The sequence below is a fragment of the Octodon degus genome, unplaced genomic scaffold (assembly GCF_000260255.1).
Source record: "Octodon degus isolate 3935 unplaced genomic scaffold, OctDeg1.0 scaffold00156, whole genome shotgun sequence".
Lineage (NCBI taxonomy): Eukaryota > Metazoa > Chordata > Mammalia > Rodentia > Octodontidae > Octodon > Octodon degus.
The window spans coordinates 4,923,640-4,946,528 of NW_004524732.1; the positions used below are offsets into that span (position 1 = coordinate 4,923,640).

General features: G+C 53.6%; 2 protein-coding genes across 2 annotated transcripts in view; one reads left to right on the top strand and one right to left on the bottom strand.

Moving 5' to 3' along the window:
• Positions 1-6,095: 6,095 nt before the first annotated feature.
• Positions 6,096-18,162, top strand: Fam151a (family with sequence similarity 151 member A). Its single transcript, XM_004642601.2, has 8 exons — positions 6,096-6,313; positions 7,187-7,327; positions 12,430-12,582; positions 13,844-14,003; positions 15,496-15,720; positions 16,068-16,207; positions 16,845-16,988; positions 17,401-18,162. The coding sequence occupies exons 1-8, from the start codon at positions 6,187-6,189 to the stop codon at positions 18,072-18,074; spliced, it is 1,764 nt and encodes a 587-aa protein (XP_004642658.1). The 5' UTR covers positions 6,096-6,186; the 3' UTR covers positions 18,075-18,162.
• An 11-nt stretch (positions 18,163-18,173) lies between these two features.
• Positions 18,174-22,889, bottom strand: part of Acot11 (acyl-CoA thioesterase 11) — a 43,266-nt gene continuing 38,550 nt past the window's right edge. Inside the window, exons 11-16 of the mRNA XM_004642545.2 lie at positions 22,563-22,629; positions 22,240-22,323; positions 21,666-21,799; positions 20,054-20,185; positions 19,111-19,237; positions 18,174-18,351 (exon numbers count right to left, since the gene is read on the bottom strand). Coding sequence (XP_004642602.1) covers positions 18,196-18,351; positions 19,111-19,237; positions 20,054-20,185; positions 21,666-21,799; positions 22,240-22,323; positions 22,563-22,629 — 700 coding nt within the window. The 3' untranslated portion in view covers positions 18,174-18,195. The remainder of the gene's footprint in view (positions 18,352-19,110; positions 19,238-20,053; positions 20,186-21,665; positions 21,800-22,239; positions 22,324-22,562; positions 22,630-22,889) is intronic.

Here is a 22,889-nt window from a genome sequence, read left to right on the forward strand (position 1 = left end):
TGCCCACAGCGGCCCCTCAGCTTACCTCGGCTCCCCCAAGCCCAGGCTGGGGTTGCGCTCTTTGTGAGGTCACTGGCATCTGGAAGTCTCCCAGCCAATAAGGCCCCTGCTCCTGCCTGTGCAGAGGGGAGAGGCAGTCCCAGCTCTCTCAGGAGCTAAGGTAGAAGATCCCAAGTTTGAGACCATCTTAGACAACTTATATATTTCTTTTTCTTTTCCTTTCTCTTTTTTTTTTTTTATTTTTGTCTTTTTGAGACAGGGTCTCACTATACAGTTCAGGCTGGCCTTGAGCTCCCTTTTGTAGCCCACACTGGTCTGGAACTCACAATTCTCCTGCCTCAGCCTCCCAACCACTGGAATTACAGGTGTGCGCCACCATGCTGGGCTTAGACAACTTATTTAGACCTTGTCTTAAAATCAAAAATAAAATAAAAATTGCCGGGGTTGTAGCTCAGTATCAACACCCTGGGTTCAATTCCCAGTATGACACACAGAAACATACGCTTTCCAAAGGCCTGTATCATCCTGCTTCCCATCCTGCCTGGAAGGAACCTCACTGACTTGAACGCCGAGTTGCTGTGGGCACTTAGGATACCCATCAGGGCTGCTGGCCGCGCCACCTTGAGCCTGCTGATCTTGTGAGGAGGGCTTTTGAACCGGGATGAGGAGACTGAGACCCATAGAAAGGAAACCCTGGCCCAGGACACACTAGGACACCTGTCTGTCCCCCAAGGCCTTGATCTTTTCCCTACCCCACCCTTGTCCTCAGCCAGGTACAGATAACCATGAAGGTGTGGCAGGAGGAAGGCAGCGCCAGGGCACAGAGAGCTTAGGATGAAGAAACAAGGACCTGTAGACCCAAGGACCCAGCTATCTGTCTAAAGGACATCTCTAAGAATGACCAATAACTAAGATAACTGAGATGACAGTGACAGGATAAAGGACTTCAGGGGCACTGCTGACAGAATGAGAGAGGCAGTCAGGTGTGGTAGAGGAGGACGGTAATCCCAGCACTCAGGAGGCTGAGGCAAGAAGATCATAATGAGTCCAAGGCCAGCCTGGGCTACATAGGGAGACCCTATCTCAAAAAAAACCTAAATAAATAAATACAACTTAAAAATAACAAGAGCAGTTCTGTGCACCATGTGGATTTCCATCTGAGTCAGATCAGCACAGCTTAGGGTTTTCCTTGAGATAACACTGCCCAGAAATCCAACCCAGAAACACCACCCCCGGGCCAGGGAGATGGCTCAATGGAACAAGTGCTTCCCTGGCAAGCGCAAGGACCTGAGTTCAATCTCCGGTTCCACAAAAAAAAAAAGTACCATCTGCACCACCCCCTGCCCTTAGGGTCTGTCCTTGCTGAAATGGGACCTCGAAGGAGCTGGACAGTGGGCAGCCCATGAACCCACCCCCAGCTGTGCTTCTAGGCCAACCTGCCCCCATGCTCCTGACCACATCCTCTCCGTCTTGCAAGTGTCCTCGCCTCAAATCCACTTCATCTCCAGCCTCCCAGCACTCGCTACCCTAAGGCCCTTCCTGGTGGCTCCAGGTACTTACCCAGGTCTTTCCGAGCTCCCCTCAGCCCCGCCCCACCCCCTCTGTCCCAGCTCATCCTCACCTGTTCTTTGCAACTCTTCTGCTCAGCATCCCAACACCCACACGCCTCCCCTTCCGCTGCCTGACCGCCCGTGAGGTCTTCGCTACCAGCTGCAACTGCAGGCCATGGCCCCGACGCTGGGGCAGCGCTGAGGTCCTGCCTACACCCCACCTTGGCTCTGCACTTTCCTTGTCTCGGTGTCCAGTGAGCTCTCACCCAGGAGCCCACACATCCCATTCTGGAAATGCACCCCGGAGCCCAGACGCTCTTGCCTTTTCCTTTCCCCACTTCAATCACCATCCCCCACTGAAGGCAACCCCCCCCCACTTCTGACACCATAGTTCACATATTTATTTATTTAATGTATTTGGCACAGGGTCTCACTTCACAGCTCAACTCGTAGTGATCCTCCTGTTTCAGCCTCTCCAGTACCGGGATTACAGGTGTGTGCACCACCAGCCCGGTTTTAGTGGCCAGCTCTGTGTGGCTGGGGCAGGGCGTGCACCACATTCAGTACCAGGGATTGAACCACAGTTCTTACACTTGCCTAGGCAGGTGTTTAGACCACAGAGCCATCTCCACGGCCCGTAATTTACTTTTTTTTTTTTTTTATTGAGTGTGTGTGTGTGTGTGTGTGTGTGTGTGTGTGGCCAGCTCAGCCCACCAGGGGGCGGGGCTGGCTGGCATGTGGTGCTGGGGGATTGAACCGTGGTCTCTGTGCTTTAGTTAAGCTTGTTCTAAGTAGGTATTTTAGACCACTGAGCCATCTCACCAGTCCGTAATTTACTTTTTTGAGTCAAGTTCTCACTATATAGTTCAGATTAGCCTTGAACTCACTGCATAGCCAAGGCTGGCCTCAAACTCCGCCTCCTGAGTGCTGGCTGTCCACGCATGAGCCACCACAACTAGTTTACACGCGCCTGTTTCTGCACTATGAATAAATGAAATTACAGAGCACATATTTGGTCTGGTCTGGTCTGGCCCTAAACTCACTAAGTGGCCCAGGCTGAATTTGAACTCCTAGTGATCCTCCTGCCTCAGCTTCCCAAGGTGCTAGGATTATAGGTGTGTACACATATACTTCACTCTCTTTGATTCAATATTGGTTTGTGAGATTTTTTTAATTTTTAATTGAGAAATAAATATGAATGAGACAGTTTCACAGCTGATCAATAGGACAGTTTTGATAATCAATACACTGTACATTGTTATCTTCTTAGTGGTTATCCATAGTACAAGAAGCAAACAGGATATTCTGTCCAAACACTGTTAGTACACCTCTTTCTTCTCATTGAATTAAGCGAAAGTAGCTGTAAATTTATCCTATTTTGTATATATAAATACAAAATAATCTTTCCTTTGTATCCTTTTTTTTTTCTGTCCTGTCAGAGGTGAATATTCTATTGGCATCTAAATACTATAGGTGTTTGAATTCAACTAAACAATCTAACAGTGTCTAGCAGGCTATAATATTAGTGGGTTATCCTCAGAAGTTATTGACTTGAGCCTTTTACAGCTCATCGTATTAATATGGATTTACTTTATATACCTCATTTTTATACTTTTGTGCTGGATGGTTAAGACCAAGATATAGCAAGACCTATATACCCAGAAATGTAACTTTTGTATCTGATAAGGTCAGCCAAGAACTCTCAGGATTTATCCTGTAGCCCTATACCGCCTTTTGTTCATTCTTTTGTCAGTGTCTGACATGAGGATGAGTCACCGCCATTGCTTGACCAATTTGCTCTCTGTGAAAACTTGAGAAAACGTTTTTTCTCTCTATGTGACTCTCCCCAGGCTCACTTTACATCATCGAACACATTCCTCTGTGGCTCCATAATCTTCTTTTTTTATTTTTAATTTTTATTTATTTGTGTGTGTGTGTGTGTGTGTGTGTGTGTGTGGCCATCTCAGCCTACCAGGGGGCGGGGCTGGCTGGCATGTGGTGCTGGGGGATTGAACCGCGGTCCCTGTGCTTTGCTGAGCTTGTTCTAAGTAGGTGCTTTAGACCACTGAGCCATCTCTCCAGCCCCTCCATAATCTTCTTGATGGTTTGTGAGATTTGACCAAGTTGCACCTTGTTGGGCGTGGTGGTGCATAGCTGTAATCCCAGCACTTGAGAGCCTGAGGAGGATTGCTGTGAGTTTAAGGCCACCCTGGGCTACTCAGTGAGACCCTATCTAAAAAAATTCGTAAAAAAAAAATAATAATAATTAATTTTTTTTCCCGGAACTGGGGATTGAACTCAGGCCCCTGCGCTTGCCAGGGAAGTGCTTATTCTACTGAGCCATCTCCCCAGACCCTAATTAATGAATTAATTAAAAATAAAAATAAAGTCCTGCCCCTACCAACTGTTCCTGCTTGTACCCCAGCCGCCCTCGCATCCCCTCAGGCCCGCGGTGTCTGGAGCTGGTTCTCATTTTCTCCACAGCTCGGCACCAGCTCCGGTCTGAGTGCTGATGGGGGGCAGTGGGGGAGGGGCTTTGCCATCACCAGAAGCAGAGCTTCTCCTTTGCCGTTGTCACTGTTCTTTTTTTCCATTTTTCCAACTTTCTTTTGGATCGGTGGATTTGTCTTTCTTCACCTTTTCTCTTCCTTTGAGGCCACATATCATCTCTTTGTAACCACTTGGACATTCACACTTCAGGTGGCAAAGTCTGAAATTAATACTATTAGCCACCTCCAGAAAATAAGCAAAGACAAAAGACAAGAAGCTGGGCGTGGTGGTGCATGCCGCGCCTGTAATCCCAGCACTCAGGAAGCTGAAGCAGGAGGATCACCATGAGTTCCAGGCCAGCCTGGGCTACATCGTGTGTTCAAGGCTATCGGAACTACATAGCGAGACCCTGTCTCAAAATAAAAAGAACCATCTGGTAGCTGAGTGTGGTGTTGCACACCTGTAATCCCAGCAGTCTGTGAGGCAGAGGCAAGAGGATCACAGATTCGAGTCAGCCTGTGCAATTTAGCAAGACCCTGTCTTGAATTATGAAGTTATAAAAGGAATTGGGACTTAGCTTAGTGCAAAGCCTCTGGCTTCAATGAGATAAAGATGTGATATACTTTATAGGGAAATAATAAATAATGTATATTATTATTATTATTATTATTATCATTATTATTTTGTTGCTGTTGTTATGTATTTGGTACAGGGTCTCCCAGCTCGGACTCATAGTGATCCTCCTGTTTTCAGCCTCCCCAGCTGGGATTACAGGTGTGCGTAACCACACCCCTCATGGCCGGCTCAGCGCACCCAGGGGCAGGGCTGATGCAGCATTCAGTTCTGGGGCTCAAAGCCCAGTTCTTGCACTTGCCTAAGCAGGCACTTAGTCCACTGAGCTATCTCACCGGCTCTTTTATTTATTTATTTTTTCTTTTCTTCTTTTTTTTTTTTTGCAGAACCAGGAATTGAACTCAGGCCCTTGTGCTTGCCAGGGAAGCACTTATTCTACTGAGCCATCTCCCCAGCCCTGCTTTTATTATTAACGAAAGAAAAAAATGCAAACCAGACCATGGGTCAGATTCACTATGCCTCTAATTCCTCACTAATCAGTCACCAAGTACCCCTCTGGGTTCTCAGAGATTTCAGCTTGCAAAGAAACCCAGAGTCCTAGAGTAGCAGTGGTCCCTAACTTGTGCCCCATCCTGATCACCCGTGGGGGTGTGACCTGACCCCATGCCCAGGGCCCTGTGGCCCCAGGGGTGACCTGCAGAAACCCAGGCTACATGCTAGGATTTTCAGGGGTTTTTTTCTAAAATTTATTTTAGTTTTTGTTTTTTTGTTTTTTTGTTTTAAATTTATTTGTGTGTATGTGGGCAGCTTAGCCCACCAGGGGGCGGGGCTGGCTGGCATGTGGTGCTGGGGGATTGAACCGCGGTCCCTGTGCTTTGCTATGCTTGTTCTAAGTAGGTGCTTTAGACCGCTGAGCCATCTCGCCAGCCCCTACTTTAGTTTTTTGAGACAGAGTCTTGCTATGTAGTCCAGGCTGTCCTTGAACCACTGCAGTCCTCCCTCCTCAGCCTCCCAAGTGCTGGGATTATAGGTGTGCACTGCCAAGCCTGGCTCTGTTTTTGGATTTCTGACACACAGCCCTGCTATGTATTTCCAGCTGACCTTGTACTCGTTTCTGAGCCCAGCAGAACTCACAGTGATCCTCCTATCTCAGCCTCTGGGATTACAGATGTACACCACCTCATCCCACTCCCGACTCCAGGTTTCAATCTCAGTCCAATCTATCAACCAGAATCTTAGATAGGAGGAAAATTGGTGCCCCTGGGGCAGCTCTAATCTGTACTCATTGCCAACCCTTGCCTGCCCCAGGAATCCCCTGGGGGTGGGGCAGAAGAGTGAGGGACAACAGCAATCAAAGGTCATTTGGGGGATGACAGGATTTTCTGCTCCACCTGCTGAGACAGAGAGGGTGGGGAGGAGGAGGGACTTCGGGAGCTATCTCCACCCAGGGGCAGGGGTGACCCAGCACTGCAAGAGCTGGCATGCCTGGGGAAGATCAGGTGCTGCTTGGGTTCCCGCCAGCCCTGGCCCCAGCCTCAGGGAACCTCAGGCAGCTTCTCCAGAGACAGCCATCATGGGCTGCTGGAAGCAGTGTCCGGACAGGGGAACCAAGTATGCCCTGACTAGTGGTGTCGTTGTGACTCTGGCCTTGACTCTCAGCATGGTCCTCGCCTTGACGCTGAACTGGGGCCCTCAGTCAGGTAGGTGTCCTCTTCCCCCATGCCATCCCGACCAGCCTATACCTCTTCCCTGCCCCAAGCCTTTGGAGACTCCCCTGAAGCAGAAGGTTCCTTTGGCTTTCTTTCTCCTCTGTTGCCTGAAGGCCAGCCCTCCCTGCCCTGGGATGGGCATTTCGTCATGGGATCCTGCCTCTGCCTTCTGTTTATGTGGGGCTTCTCCGTCCTTCTACCTCCTGGGACCTTGAACCTGCACCCTGCATTGGGAGTCTTCCTGGAGACTCAAGGCCTCTGCCCCCCTCCTGTACCCCCTGCTCAGGCTTCCTTTCTGCATATCCCTTGCCCCGACCCTGCCTGCCCTTGTCCGACCGTGTAGCTCCACGGCTGGCACTAACACTGCTTACCATGCCTCCAGCATTGTTCAGCCCTGTTGATGCTCATGGCCATTGCCCTCTACCCCGGCGTCTGCGCTAAGCCACTGCTGTGCTCCATCTGCACCAGGCCATGCCTTTCTCTCCTGGTGGTGAGGATGGAGCCAGGGCCCCATACACGCTAGACAGGCACTCTAGTACTGAAGCCCTACCCAGCCCAGGAGCCATTCTCTTAGACAACCACGCTCTCTTCTTCACTTATGCCAGTCCTACTGCCTGAAATCACCTACTCCCTCTCTTCTCCAATTGTGTACCCTGCAAGAGCTCCCTGAAATCTTCCCTTCTAGTGAGCACCTGCCTCCCAAGGGCCCTGGGCTATCACTTGTGTCCCTCCCTTGTATCGCTGAGGCCCCAGGTCCTGCTGTCTCTTCTGACCATGTGCTGGACACCCCGTGGGAAGGAGTGGGTAACAGGGAACCTGGGCTGGGCACAGCTGGCACTGACAGCCCTTTGGCATTCGTTCCAGGCTGCGGGGGAGATGACTGCTCTGAAGGGGATATGCTGGGCTACCTGCTGAACCTCGGTCAGATCAGCAGCCCAGACGGCCTGCTGGTCACCTGGAGCCATGGGGCCAACAGCCAGGACCAGATGGAGGAGGGCCTGAGTAGTAAGTCCCCAGCCCAGGGAGGCAGGAGAGGGCGGTGGGCAGAGGTAACAGCACCTGAGGAAGTGGCCCAGAGTTTAGGGCACCAGCTCAGCCTGGCTATAACTGAGCTCAGATTTGTTTGAGAGCAAAGCTGCTCCTGCTTTGCCCTGGCCAGCTACTTTCCCTCGGCCTGCTGGCTACCTCCTGGCCTCCTGTGGCAGCCTTTGCCCTTAAGGACAAAGGAAGCCAGATAGAGCTTGAAGCCCAGTGGTACTAAAATGAACTGTGACACTGGAGCCTGTGGGCTGTTTCCCGGCCTCAGGTGCAGCTTGGCTGTCACTACCCAACAGATGTGACACCCTACACCACACATGGTCCTCCTAGGGACCACGCACTCACCACTGGTGGCTAACTTCCTCTCACTAGTCCCCAGGCAACAGGGAGACACCTGTCTTTCAGGACAGTTGGTTTGGAAGCAAGTGCTAGTCAGCTCTGTGCTACAGAAGCTGAAGGCAATGGGCCCCAAATGGGAGCTTCAGGAGATGTGAGTACTGCCCCCCCACCATGGTCTGCAGTCCCTGGTGCTGGGAGGGGTCTGCAGGGTTATGTTCATAACAACTTCCCAGGCTACCTCCACGCTGCTGGCCCCAGGACCACCTTTTGAGAACCGTGACCCCATAACAATCTCTGGATCTCAGAGGAAAGAGCTGGGATCCAGACTGGAGAGGGTCTTATCCAACATCATGCCTTAGCCTGAAGTATAGGAGGTCTGCTGGGCCCAGACTGGGACTCTCTTCTGGAGCAGGATCTAGGGGGCCAGGGGAGCCAGTCCACTTGGTGGCTGAAGTGGACATTCCCAGAGATTGCTGTACCTGGGCACTAGGAACTAGGATAGGAAGGAAGGACTCTTACCTGGGCAGACAAAAGGTAAGACAAAAGGTCCTGAGGCCCTCTGCTCCCCCCAGCTCAGCCCTGGCACTGCCCAGCAAGGACTGATCAGAGCCCCAAGCCAGGACCTTGGCTGGGCATGAAGCCGTCAGGCAGCAGCCAGCAGCACTGACCATGAGAGCCACCTTAGTGTAACTACCAGCTCCAGAGCGGACCCTGGGTCCTGTTCTCTCCCCGAGGGCTCTGAGAGGCCCCAGGTAGCCCCTGGGGGGACAAGCTTGGATATGTAGCCAGCAAGGCCTAGAGCACAGATAGGCACGTAGAACTGGGGTTGGATTTTTCTGTGGCCACCCGGCAGCTGACAGAGTGACTTAGAACAAGTGACTTTACATATGCAACTCTGAAGTGTGGGCTGGCAGGATGACCACCTCATGTATCACCCAAGCCAGGCTGGGTTTGGTTCTAAAAGACCTATTAGGAGCCATGCTGAGACAACAAATGTACCCAACGATTCCAGGTTACCTAGGCAAGCGACTACTTCATACAATAACTTTTATACTTAGTGAGTGCCTAACCAGGGATGAGTCTTGTTTTGTTTTGGTATGGCTTCATTTTTTTTTTGAGACAAGGTTTCACTATGTAATTCAGGCTGGTCTGAACTCATGATGATCCTCCTGCCTCAGCCTCCTAAGAGTTGGTGTTATAGGTACATAAGCACCTTCATGGCCAGTTTAACTAGGCATATTTTGTTACTTAAATCTGGTAGATGGAGTAACTGTGGCACAGAGAGGGCAAATAACCTTTCTGAGGTCACGCAGCTTGCAAGCAGGAGGACTGGGCTGGAGGCTCACTGGTGTGGACTTGGGGCTGTGCACTCACCCACCACACTGTCCTACTCAATGCAAAAACCTGGCACACAAGGGATCCCATACATCCCTCATTTCTCACTTTCCTTCCCTCCCTGCCTCAAGCAAATCAGCCCAGATCTGGTCACTGGGAGGCACAAACCAACTTGTAATGTCGAGGTTTTCCCAATTAAGTACAGGGACTACTGGCAGCACCATGCCATGGCTAAACTTAGCTCAGCTCCCACTTCCCTGAGAAATCCAGAAACCTAGGGATTTTGTTGTTTAGTTGGGGTGTTTTTGGTACTGGAGATTGACCCTAGGGCTATGCCATTGAACTACATCCTAAACACTATATTTTTTATTTTGAGACTGGGTCACTAAGTTGTCCAGGCTTGGCTCGGACTTTTGACCCTAGACCTCAACCTCCCTAAGCGCTAGGAATCTAGGTGTGCACCACGAGCCCCACCTCGCCAGCCACCTGACCCCACCCCCACCCACTTTGTCTACAGTAGGAATTGAGTCACCTCCCACTGCAGGGAGCAGGAAGGCTGCGCCGAGAGTGGGCAGCGGGTCTCTGCCTGCCCCTAGCCCTGCTCACAGCCTACCCTCCATAGTCCTTGGGGATGTCTGTGAAGCCTAGTGGCTGGGACCCAGAGAGTAAGGGTAGGCTGGGAATGAGGGACCTGGTCACACAGACCATGGACCACAGGGAGGAGCTCAGATTTGAGTCCACAGTGGGATTTTGGTTTTTAACAGGAAGTGGCATGGTCCGGAGTGTGTTTCAAACACCCACCCACTCTGCTGTAGAAAATAATTCCCAACCTGCTAGGTATGTTTAGTTCCTAGTCTCACAACATTTAGGAGTGAAGAAAAAAACCAAAGGCGAAGTTAGAGTTTTATTGGAAATAAAAAGGATAACTTCTGGGGCTGGCCAGATAGCTCAGCGGATAAAGCACCTGCTTAGCAGGCACAAGGACCGGTTTGATCTCCAGCCTGCTGTGCCAGCCCTGCCCCAGGGCTTGCTGAGACAGCATTTGAGGCTGGGCATGGTGGTGCATACCTGTAATCCCAGTGCTTGGGAGGCTGAAAACAGGAGGATCACTGAGTCCGATCTACATAGTGAGACCCTGTAGACACTATACTAAATACATTAAAAAATAAATAACTTGTGAATTTCCAGGAGGGTTTCTGAATGGGAAGCCACCAAAGCCCTTTGCCAGAGGTAATTTTATTTATTTGGTACAGGGTCACCACAGCCTCATAGTGATCCTCTTGTCTCAGCCTCTCCAGCCCTGGGATTATAGGTGTGCACCTCCACCCCTGATTTCAAGGGCTGCATGGCACGCCCGGGGTTCTGGAGCTGACAAGGCATTCACTACGGGGGACGGACGCAGGCCCTTGTGCTTGCCAGGCAGGTGCTTAGATAGACCACTGAGCTATCTCCCCAGCCCAGGAATTTTTGGGGGACAGGGACTCAACTCATAGCTCAGGCTGGCCCTGAACTCACGAGGTAGCCCAGGCAATCCTCGAACTTCAGCCTCCCGAGTGCTGGGACTGCAGTGTGGGCCAGCACACCCGGCTTTAGGCCTTCCTCTTTTGGGCTGACTTCCCCCAACACCTGTCTACCTACACAATGGTTTCCATGTATTTAGCTATCTATCACATGCCACAAGCTCCGCAGAGACGGAGGGGTGCGGTGCAAGAGGGGAAAGCACCAGCCGATTGAGTTAACTTAGAGTTTAGGTGATAAGAGTAGCAGTGCCGCCTGTAATCCCAGCACTCTGGAGGCTGAGGCAGGAGGATCATCAGGCGTTCCAGGGGCTACAAAGTGAGCTCAAGGCCAACCTGAACTGCATAGTGAAATCCTGTCTCAAAAAAACAAAAGTAGCCGTGCCCCTCAGTGGTAAGGAGCGGTCAGTTGGGCCATCTTGTATACCCTGGCTGAGACAGTGAATTCAATCTTGTCTGTAAAGTAATGCAAAAGGAGCTTTGTCATCATTCCATTTTGCCCCAACTCAAATTCCACAAAGAGGGCTCAGAGGCTGTCATTAGGAAATCAGAATAAAACATGAATCATTATTTCTTAATTGCAAGAAACTAGAAAGCACCAGAACTGTCTCGGAGGTGGGAGATGCGTGGCCCTCTCATAGCATTCTCAGGCCAGTTTTCCTAGCCATTGTTTTCATGAGATGTATAAAGGATTGTGAAAATGTGTCATAATTCTTCAAGAAAAATAGATTGTAAGTGCAGGGTAGTTTCACCTGTACAAAAAGTAGGCAGAGAAAAAATGAAAGCACAACAAAGGACTATGGAAATGTGCTAAACACACTTCTCTTCCTTATGCTTTTCTGTATTTTTCAAGTATTGTACAGCGGATTTTTTTTTTTTTCCGGAACTAGGGATTGAACTCAGGCCTTTGCACTTGCCAGAGAAGCACTTATCCACTGAGCCATCTCCCCAGCTCCTTCATTGATTGATTTCCCCCGCCCCCCTCAAGCGGGGATTATTGATTTTTTTTTTCTTTTTCTATTTTATTTTATTTTATTTTATTTTTTTGAGACAGGAGATCTCACTGTGTAATTCAGGCTGGCCTCAAACTTGTGGCAATCCTCTTGCTCCAGCCTCCCAGGTGCTGGAGTTCTAGGCTGCACCACCCCATTTAGCTCTGTAACAGATCATAATGCTTTTTTTTTTTTTTTTGCAGAACCGGGGATTGAACTCAGGCCCTTGTGCTTGCCAGGGAAGCGCTTATTCCACTGAGCCATCTACCCAGCCCCTAATGTTCTTGATAAGGAAAAACTTTTTGGCTTCTTGAAATAGGGTCTTGCTATGTAGTTCAGACTGGCTTTGAGCCCTGAGCTCACTATGTAGCCCAGGCTTGCCTCAAACTCATGGCAACCCTGCCTCTGCTTCCTAAATGATGGATTACAGGTGTGAATCACTACAGGAGGCTGAACAATTGCTTTACAAAAGTGTACTTATTGATACAGTGTGTTAACTTGAGAAGTTTAATTAAGTGACTCAGCAGAGAGCCAAGATTCTTAATTTATAAACATCCTCATCCTGCGGAAGAGATGGACATTGTGTAAGTTCTACACCCCCAGCTCCCAGCAGCTCGTTTATGACATAAGGAGGGGAGAGAGGCTGGCTGGGAGCGCAGCTGCTGCCCTGGCTTTGCTCTTTGCTGTTATCTGCCACCCTAAACTACTGCTCTTGCCATGTGCCACTCTGCCTGGGAGCCAGCCAAATATGGACTAAAACCTGCACAAACTGTGAGCTAAATAAACCTTTCCTTTCTTAAGTTTGAGTGTCGGTATTTTGTCCCCGCAAGGAGTAAGAAGTAACTGAAACAAAAAGGAAGTGACTTAAGTGTTCCCCCTTCGACAGGCGACTCCATGGTCCTGGAGGCGGATGTCAATATAGAAGGGCTCAACACATTCAATGAGACAGGCGTTCCCATCATGGCCCACCCGCCAGCCATCTACAGTGACAACACGCTGCAGCACTGGCTGGACACCGTGCTATCCCGCTCCCAGAAGGGTAAGAGCTGTGGTCTCCATGTGTGGGGAGCTCTGCCTCAGCTTCCCCTCTGACAGATGCCCAGGCTCGGGGAGATGTTGTTGTGGGAGCACAAGTTCAGCCCTGTCTCAGCTGGACCCACAGTTGAGACACCAGCCGCGCACAGGGTGGTCCCTCTGGGATCTACAGACAGGATCCACAGACCGGATAGAACAGGCTGAAAGCCCAGTTCCACCCTGATGTCCTCGGGTCCCACTGCCTGTTACAGCAGGATCTGAGTATCATCTTCATTTCTCTCCCAGGGGTGCTGGGCACCAAACCCAGAGCCTCATGACCACTATGCAAGCGCCCTCCCACTGAGCCACATCCCCACCATCGATCCATCTATCTGTCTAGCTAGCTTACCTTGCAAGACTGGGGGCTTAACCAGTGGCACTCTACCACTAAGTTATATCCCCAGTCCCTTTTATTTACCCTGGTAGCACAGGGCAAAATCACAGGCCTGGACCACATCTGCTAACTGGAAGCCCAGCTCGAACCACATTATCTCTCCTGGGCCGCCTTCCTCACTCCACTCTAGTCTTCCTTGACTACGAGGGGTTCATACTTGCATGTCTGTGAGGACTCCATTCATTCTCTTGGCCAGGCTTACACTATTTTGTGTGTGTGTTTGGTACAGTCTGTAGGGTCTACAGGGTCTTACTATGTAGACTGGACTTGTAGTGATCCTCCTATTTTCAGCCTCCCAAGTGCTAGGATTACAGGCACATGCCACCACACCCAGTCTCAGTCCCCATCTCAGGGAGCCCTGGGGGCAGGGCCGGCCTGGCACACTGGGGATCAACCCCGGCTGTTGCCCTCTAAGCAGATGCTTTAGTCAACTGAGCTATCTGGCCAGCCCTAGACTATCTTTCTGTAACATCGCGGCCTCGTCTCTGCTGCCCTGATGGGCATTCGCTCACACTGGTTCCCACCCCCACTGGCGCGTGCCCCTGCCTGCACTGCCCTCTTCCTGGAGGCTGAGGAACCTCCTTTGGGCCCCAGTGTCGCAGGTCCCTCCAAGCCCACCCTGCCCAGGATCCAAGGCCCCTCCTCAGCTGCCCTCAGGGTTACTCTTGCTACCCTTCCACGCTCCTGTAGGCCGGCGGTACTCGGCCTGCCAGGACCCACCCCCCATCTTCCCACCTTGCAGACCCCACCACACATGCCCACCTCTCCCTCTGCTCTAGGGTTCTTCCTGCTCCCGCAGCCAGTTCTTCAAGCTCTTGCCTTCGCTCCACAGGCATCAAACTGGACTTCAAGAGCATCAAGGCTGTCAGCCCCTCGCTGGACCTACTGCGGCAGCTGACTGACGCCGGCAGGGTGCAGAGGCCCGTGTGGATCAATGCTGACATCCTGCCCGGTCCCAACAATTTTATCTCAGTTCCAGTCAATGCCACACAGTGAGTGCTCAGCTCTAAGGAGGAAGGGGACCCTAGAAGACCCGAGTGTGCTTACAGTCTCACTGATGAGCCTGTGCGTGTTTCCTCAGCCTGAGACCCCTTTTTTCTTTTTGTTTCTTTTCTTTTTTGAGACACTAAGAGTCTCACTGTCAGTGCAGGCTGGCCTTGAACTCACTATGTATCCCAGACTGGTTTTGAACTCACATCAGTCCTCCTGCCTCAGCCTCCTGAGTGCTGGGATTACAAGCTGCTGGTATTACAGGAGTGCACGACCACCCAGCCCCTTCTTCACTGATGAGCTTCAGCCTGGTCACTGCTGCCCTCAACCATCCCTGGCTCCCCAGAATATGGAGGGACTTCCTGTAGGCTCACCCAGCTCCCCAACTTCCTAACAGTCCTGATGCTGCTGGCCAGTCACTGTTGGCTTGCGGGTTTGTGGCCCCAGCGACACAGCGGACTCCTGGACAGCAAGCAGGACCAAGTGCTCCCTGCTCCCCAGCAACAAAAACAGGACTTGGCTTTCTAGAAAAGTCCGAAGCCTGGCTTCCTCCCCACCCTCCTGGAAGTTCAGCCCTGCTCCTCCACCAGCAACCCTGTGAGCTCTGCCACACAGGTCTGCATCCAAAAAGGGTTAAGTAAGGAGTGGTGCTTGCAACCCAATCCTTAACAGGATTGGCACTGCCAGGTTAGGAGTGCTTCCTCCTCCCCATTTTGAAGTTGCAAAAAAAACTCACAGGAACTGGATCTCAATTTGTCGAATGTTTATTATGTGTCGCCAGCATGGCTCTAAGCACTTAGTTGCAAAATACCATTGACTCTTCTAGGGAGCATGAGGTAGGTGCTATGCTTTCCATGTTAGCAGTACAAGAACTAGCTCACAGAAGTCACGGGGCCTGCCCAAGTCTAAGAGTGGCAGATTCAAACTGAGGCCTTTCGCTGCTAAGCTCTGTGCTCTTTGACCCTCCCTCTCTCACCCACCCACCTGTCTGTCTACCCAACACACAGAGGTGCACTTGGTAAGCAGCACTCACCGCCCGAGATGAAAAGGGCCCACCTCGTGCAGTGTTCAGTGTTCTCCTCCCCTCACTGGGGAGAGGGGACTGGGCAACCCTGTCTGCCTGTTAAGATTTGCATCAGGGCTAAATTCTTTTTTTTTTTAATGATACTTTAGAGACTCACAACTGGCAGAGTCCAGACCTGCACCCCTTGGGGCTCCACTCCAGTCTCCTGTCTGTATGGGGATGTTTAAGGGAAGCCCCATCCTTCCAGAGGGGACACTGAGTTAGAATCCACCCAAAGATAGAGTCCGGACTGGACGGTGGGACCATGTGACCATGCGACCACGCGCAGCCCTTCTGTGTGCAGGGCTGTGCTGCCACGCTTCTGTCACAGATCCCACAGATCCTGCCCCCTCCTTCCACTCTTGAGCACCTGGAGGGAGGGAAGGAGAGGGGCTAGCAGGCTCTGCATGCCACTGTCTGCTGCTCTGCAGGTTCCTGGCACTGGTGCAGGAGAAATACCCCAGGACCACCCTATCCGTGGGCTGGACCACCCTTTATGCACCCCCGCTCTTCACCAGCCCTTACACCAAGGCCATGCTGGAGGAGATGCAGGATCTGGTGGGGGCGGTGCCGCAGAAGGTCACCTTCCCTGTGCGGGCTGTCATGGTGCGGGCGGCCTGGCCCCACTTCAGCTGGCTGCTGGACCAATCTGACAGGTAAAGATCCGAAGGCTTCCATCACAGCCCTGCTAGCTCCAAACCTACCCCTAGGCTCTGATTCACACAGCTAGAAGGCCTCGGGGTAGCCCCCCATGCCCTTGCTCCTCTGACTCTTTTGTCCTTGTCCCTCTCCTGACAGGACTAAGGAGCAGATGTGCCATTGGGTACCACCTCCCTCCTAGACCTTTGCTTTCATCAGCCCCAGGGAATGCCTAAGACCCAGGGAGAGGGCTGGAGGGCAGAACTCCTCCATCTGAGCCTAGTCTTGTCTGGTTCTGAGCACAGGCTTGGGCCTGAGGGCCTTCCAGTCCCAGGAAGGCACTAAGCTAGCTCTCTGAACCTAGGTACACCCTGACACTGTGGCAGGGCACCACCGACCCTGTGTCAGTGGACGACCTCCTCTACATCCGGGACAACACGGAGACCCACCGAGTCTACTATGACCTCTTCGAGCCTGTCCTGTCACAGTTTAAGCAGTTGGCTTGTAAGGAGGGAGCCTGGGTCAGGGCCTGGGATGACTGCACAGGGCAGCCTTTGGTGGGCTGAGGGGAACTGAAGGGAAGCGAGGAACGCTGGGTAGAAGGGGAGGCTCGAATCTCCGAGTCCCTGTTGTGTGCCAGCCAGTGGGTGGTATGCCTTCCAAGCTTCACACAGCCATAGGGACATGGAGGTTCAGAACAGCTAAGGAATTGAGTCAGCCGGCATGCTCAGTGGATGGGACCCAGCCAAACGCAAAGCCTCTGGGCATTCCCTCTGCTTCCGAGAGCCCAGCCCTTCCCTGTGCCCACCCCACCAATCAGATGTGCCTCTGCCAGACCCTGGTACTCCTGACCCTGAACCCAGGAGGGCCCGCAGTTAAGCCAGCCCAAGAGGTCCCATCAGGCACCATTCCTGCCAGGGAGCCCTGGGCAAAGGGGAAGGATGCTGGCCTTAGAGCCAAACAGAGCTGGTTCAGCCTGGTTCTAGCAACTCACTACTACCGAATCTTCGGCAGGTGGCATCTTCTAATCCGCCAAGGGGGAGAGGGCAGCTACCTGGTGGGTTTTTCTGGGCCCAGGCACACAGAAGGCACTGTGTGAGCAATGGCAGCCACCTCACCTGGGTACTCTTGTTCCCCACAGTGAACGCCACAAGGAAGCAGGTGTACTACACAGGTGGCAGCCTGAAGCCTCTTCTCCAGCTCCAAGGGGGTGATGGTCTGGGCTTGGAGTGGCTGGTTCCGGAAGTTCACAGCAATGGGACTATGGCCATGGTCACCCTCCCAGGTAAGTGCCTACAACCTGTGTTCCTCACTGCCCTGCAGGGATACCCTGTGCTTAAGTGGGTACCTTGGGTCTGATACCATGGCAACACAGGCCCAGGTCAGCCAGTAGTGGATACAAAGTGTGGTGGAAGGGAATATGGCAGTGCCTAAGAGCAGGGGGCTCCTGGCCTTCAGGCAGTGCCCTCCAGTCCTCAGCCACATGGTGCTAGAGGAGGGCCGGCCCAGGTCTGAGTCCCAAGTAAAGGCCAAGGGCCAAGCTGGCAGCTGATTGTGTCAGTCAGGCATAGCACACAGAGCCTAGAACCAAGCCCTGGCCCTGCTTCAGCTAACCCTGTGACCCTCCTTCCACTGTGCCTTTAGTAGGGGTCTCTAACACCCACAATGGCTTGAGTCACAGCTAATTGTCTTTACAGACAAAGATGGCATGATCCTGCTGGACATCGGCCTCCAAGGACCTGCAGCCAGGGACTCTGTGCCTGTCGTACGTGCCCCAAGTGACCCTGTGCTGACACTAGAATCATCCCTGCTGCAGCTGTCCAAGCGCCCTGGACACTGGGCTGTCCACGTGAATATAGCAGAGCCTGCAGCCCTCCGGCCAGCCCTGACCATCCTGGCACGCCTCTCCTTCCTTGGCCACCTGCCCCGACCTGTGTGGGTTGGAGCCACAGTTTCCCATGGCAGTTTTGTGATCCCTGGCCATGTGGATGGCAGAGAACTGATCACAGCTGTGGCTGACATTTTCCCCCATTTGACAGTGGCCCCAGGCTGGCCTGAGGAGGTGCTGGATGGTGGCTACAGGAAGCAATTGATCACAGATATGCTGGAACTGTGCCAGGATCTCTGGCAACCTATGTCCTTCCAGGTACAGGCTGGGCCACTGGGACAGAGCCAGGCAGAGGTAGTAGCCAGGCTACTGGCAGCCTCACCCCGAGCCACTGTCACTGTGCAGAGCAACCATGCTGGGAGCAGACCTGCAGCTGTGCGGGCTGGGCTGCTGGCAGCCAGGGCCGAGGACAAAAGCCGAGTCTACTACAGGCTGCCCCAGGAGCAGCGCCAAAGCTTGCTGGCAGACCTTGGCAGGAATTGACTGCCTGGCAGCGCTGGGCTTGCCGAGCCCTGGGCCGAGGCTTCAGGGAGGAGGCAGGATGAATAAACACCTGGCCTTCCTCCCTGCACTGTGCGTGCGTCCGTCCTCATGCAGTGGGCCCCTAGAGTGTCTGCAGACTAGGGGCCAGGTCATTCCGGTTGTCCAGGAGGAAGAGCTCACAGGCTTTGAAGGTGGAGTAGAATTCTGAGGACAGGCCAGTCACGTTGGAGGTCACATAGTTGAGAAAGCCAGGGGTGGCCTGGTTGTAGTAGGACACCTGCAGGGCAGAGCTGTGCTCAGAGTGGACGGGGGGACAGGAGGGGGTGCTGGGGATGCCCAGCTTCCGGGAGGGCAGCAACCTCAAGCCAGCTCCTTGGGCTCTTGAAAGTCAGTTAGAAAACTGCAACCTGGCAAGCATGACCTCTTCTGCCGGTTCCCCTGAACCCTCCCTTAGGTGCTGACCGTCACCTGCACCTTTCCTCCAATCAGGAGCCCCTGGTGGGTCCCCAGAACCCAGCACTGAATCCTCTTCAATCAGGATGCACTGGGGCCACGGACTAAGCTCAGGGACCACTCCAAGGTGCCCCCATGCACAAGTGATTCCTGTGTCAGCCACAGGCTGAGTCCCCCAGTGCAGCCAGAAAGGGGCTGCAGAAGCCGCAGGCCATGCAGGGAACCATGGTACCCCTCTCAGCCTCCTCCCCACCTTTTCAATCAACACCAACTGCTCTGCTGAGTTTTATAGGCCCTGGGAGCCCTATAAAGCCTCCTTGGAGGAGAAGGGACATCTAGGCAAATAATGAGGTGGAGTTTTGTATGGGCCCCGGTCTTTTGTGTGCAGCATCGGAGCTTTCACCAGGGCCCTGGAGCAGCCTCTGACCTCAGATCTCAGAGGGGACCATTTTCAGCTCCTACACACCCAGCTCTCCTGGGCTGGAAGAGGCGGCAGGGTCTGGAATGGTCGACTCCAGTAGTACTGAGCTCAGTGAATTTCAACAGGGCACAGCCTCAGGGAATGAGGGACCCCAGGACTTACCTTGGTCAACTGGTCCCCCTCTCGCCACAGGCAGAAGCCTGAGCACAGTGTCTCCCCACGGTGGTACTCAGGCGTCTCAGGGTGTGTAGGCAGCGTGACCGACCTCATCGCGATGATGTAGGGGTCCCTGAAGGGGAGGCAGACCAGAAGGGGGTGAAGTTCTCAAGTGACATCTGGCTCAGGGCCAGCCTGGAAAGTGGTACCCTGGCGTCCCAGTACAGGGTCTCCTAGGAGTCAGTATGACCCCTGAGGGGTTTCTGGAGAGGCTCTGCTACCCTGGATATGCTGGGAAGAGCTGTGGATTTTTGCATTGAGGCAGGGTCTGGCTGTGTAGTTCAGGCTGACCTCAAACTCATAAAAATCCGGCTTCAGCCTCCCAAGATTACAGGTTGACAGGCAAAAAAGGTTTTTGCTTTTGCTTTTGTTTTTTCTGGTATGAGGGGCTGAACCCGGGCACCTTGTACTGAGTTATATGTGCCCCACCCTCTGTAGGCTGGCCTTGAACTTGGGGCTCTCCTGACTCAGCCGCCCACAGTGCTGGGTCATAGGCATACACCACTGAGCTTGGCTTCAGATTTTTGTTCTTCTCCTCCCTGTCTTATCTACAGCAAGAATGGAACCATCTGTCCTGTCCTCCTACCCAGCACAGCTGGCAAGCTCACTGCCTCTAATTACACAGGTTCCTGGGGACAGGGGCCAAAGGGTGGCCACACGAGAACTGCTCGTCACAGCCTTGGGGGAGGCAGCCTTGAGGGCCAGGTCATCACTGGCCCTGTCATAGGATACAAGTATGTGCCTTTGTCTCCCACTTTATCCCAGCCAACCCAGGACAGCCTAGAACTGTGTGGCTCAGGGGTCCCACAGCCAGGTCAAGCAGAGCCATGGGTCTCAGCCAAACCCTCCCACCAACCACTCTGCAGCACCCCTGAAGGCAGGCACCCACCCATTGTCACAAGGCTTCCGCCGTGAGGCCAGTATCACGAAGTCCTGGGGCTTGGCATCGCTGCCGAGGACAGGGCTGACGACGTGGTAGATGGCATCGTCCTCGTCCACCTGCTGCACGAGCTCCACGCTCCTGTGGGACACTGCTGCTCAGGGCCGCCCAGCCTCCCATGCCACATGCACATGGCCCAGGCAGGCAGCCCATGGTGGCTCCCCAGAGCTTGCGGGGAGCAAGAAGGCCCAGCCAAGGGGACACAGGAGGTAGACACAAGCAGACGCTCACATAGACACACAGAGTACACAACCAACAAACAAGCATGTACACACACACACACACACACACACACACACACAAAGCCCTGTACAGACATTTACACACATGGACACTGAGATAAACAAGGATGAGCACACAGATCCACGGCTGTCCTTGTGTCTGTGTGTATACCCCATGTGGCCACGACAATTCAGAAGGTGTCAAATAAAAGGGGCTGGGAGATAGCTCAGTAAGATAAGCACTTGCCTGGCAAGCACAAGGTCCTGAGTTCAATCCCCAGTGCCAAAGAAAAAATCAGAAGATGTCTTAGTATTCAGTGAGTCCTTGCTGTACCAGGCACTGCTCAGGGTGCGGCACTAAATCTCCACAGCAACCCTGGGGGTAGGGCCACAGTATCCTCCACTATAGAGGAGGGCACTGGCACACAAATAGCCACAGAGCTGGCGAGGAACCAGGGCTGGGGTGTCCAGCCTGTCCAGGGCCCACATATGGGCCCCACACACCCAGGTCCCACACACACACACGTATGCACACAGGACTCCCACATAGTGGAATGAGCTATCCACACCCAGCCAGCTCCATGCACACCCGGAAGCTGCCTCAGGTGCCCTGCTATGGCGGCCCCAGGAAAGCCAGCCAGGGGCTTTCTCTCCCCATCACCCGTTCCATCTAGATCTAGCAATGTCTTCACCAATAGTCCCTAGAGCCATCCAAGGGTTTAACACACCTGCTGCGGGCCTGGGTTGCCCAGACCCAGGATTTTTAAGCCCATAGGACCCTGTCAGCAAGGACACTGGGCAGGAAGCTGGGGCACAAGAGCTGTGAATGGCCCACTCTGGTAGGAAGTGGGCCATAAATTCTGGAAGATATTTATACAGAGAATGGTGAACGTGGGGAGCAGACTCCTCAAAGGAGTAGCTCTTGGGCTCACAGTCGCTATTTAAGAGCCTACTCCTATACCTGCTTATAGGAAGTCTGAAGTTGGCCATTCTGTTCACTGCACTGCGCCTGGGAGGGGCCCAGGCACCGCTCTGCCTCCCAACCCACAAGCAGCCCCTGAGCCCCCACAGAGCTCAACTTGAAAGGGACTCTAATATCGTTGAGCGCAAGGATGTGACCCAGCCCTCTCTGGGAGCGTTTTAAGGCTGGAAATGGAGTCAGAAAGGAAGGACCTGCTCAAAGGCACGAGGGCAGCAGGGGCAGAAACAGGGCACCCAGGCCCCCAAATCCAAGCCCAGGGTCTTCTGAGTGCTCACGACCACCGGCACCTCCACCTACCCTGAGCCAGGCACAGAGGTGACCTGGGTGGAGGACACAGCCTGCCCAAGCCCCGCCTCACCGGTAGTGCTTGTCCCACTCTGGCCTCCGTTGCAGGTCCGAAAGCAGCAGGAAGGTCTGGGCAGCATCCACATGCACCAGCATCTCCAGGTGGAAGGACAGGAACTTGTCCTCCTCCAGGGTGTACAGGTGGACCTGCCCCGGCAGGCGCAGCCTCAGTCGCGTGTCCTCTGGGGCTGTGCTGGCCAGGTGTAGCCTGCTGGGATACTGGCTGCCAGCGGGCGACTCAGCTCCTGAGCCAGTGCAGGGGGACCCAGAGAACACAGCAGAAAAGGGCGGCGGCAGCGACCGAGGCGGCAGCGTCACAGCCCTGCAGCACCACAGCCCTGCAGCGCCGGAGCTCCCAACCTAACATCGGAGGCAGAGTGAGGACCCACCCCAGGGCACAGCCCAGAGTGGAGAGCTGGGGTTTTCTCTGCCCACCCTGCGAGGATCGAAGGTCGGAGATTCTCCACCTCAGTCAAGGGATAGGCATGTTTCTAGAGCTCAAAGAAAGGCTCTCAGAGCTCCTGCGTCTGGCCCCCGGCCTTCTGCAACCATTCAGAAGGGACAGGACATGGGGCAGGCTCAGCTACCTGGTTGATTTCTGAGGACAGCACCCAATTGCTCTTGGCTACCAGCACCTTCAGGGCAGATACATTGTTGTAGCTCAGGTACACCTGGGGAGAGCACACAGATGCTATATCCTTTCTGGGCACCCCACTGACGCTGTGTAGGGCACAGGGGAAGAGCCAGAGCCAGGAAGCTGGGGTTACTGGGGAGAGGGGCTCTGCAAGGAAGCTCAGCTGGTTCAGACCCCCACAGTGGAGGATTCCCCACAGCCCTGTTCCAAACCACTCTGTCTACCAGGGGAGGCCCACGGACCTGGAGATGGTCCCCTGGGAGCAGAGGGCCTTACCTGGTTGCTAGGGTCCCAGGGCACAGAGAGGGGCACCTCCGCCTGCTTACAGGACACAATGTACTTCCTGGGAGGGGAGAAGATGGCACGCTGGGTCCCTGGGAAGCCTCCTGCTGGGCCCAAGGGGTAGAGGCCAGAGGGCGGGCAGGTGGAGGGCGGGCTCTGGCTGAGTGGGGGGGGACACAGACTGCTCGCCTGCCACCTAGGACACCTGCTGAGGACCGGACCTCAGCCAGGGGAGGGACCACCTGGCAGGAGGGCAGCTGAAGGCTCCCTCCACACCTTGCGGAGTGACCACACCTTCACCTCAGTGTCTTCCTCTGAGAA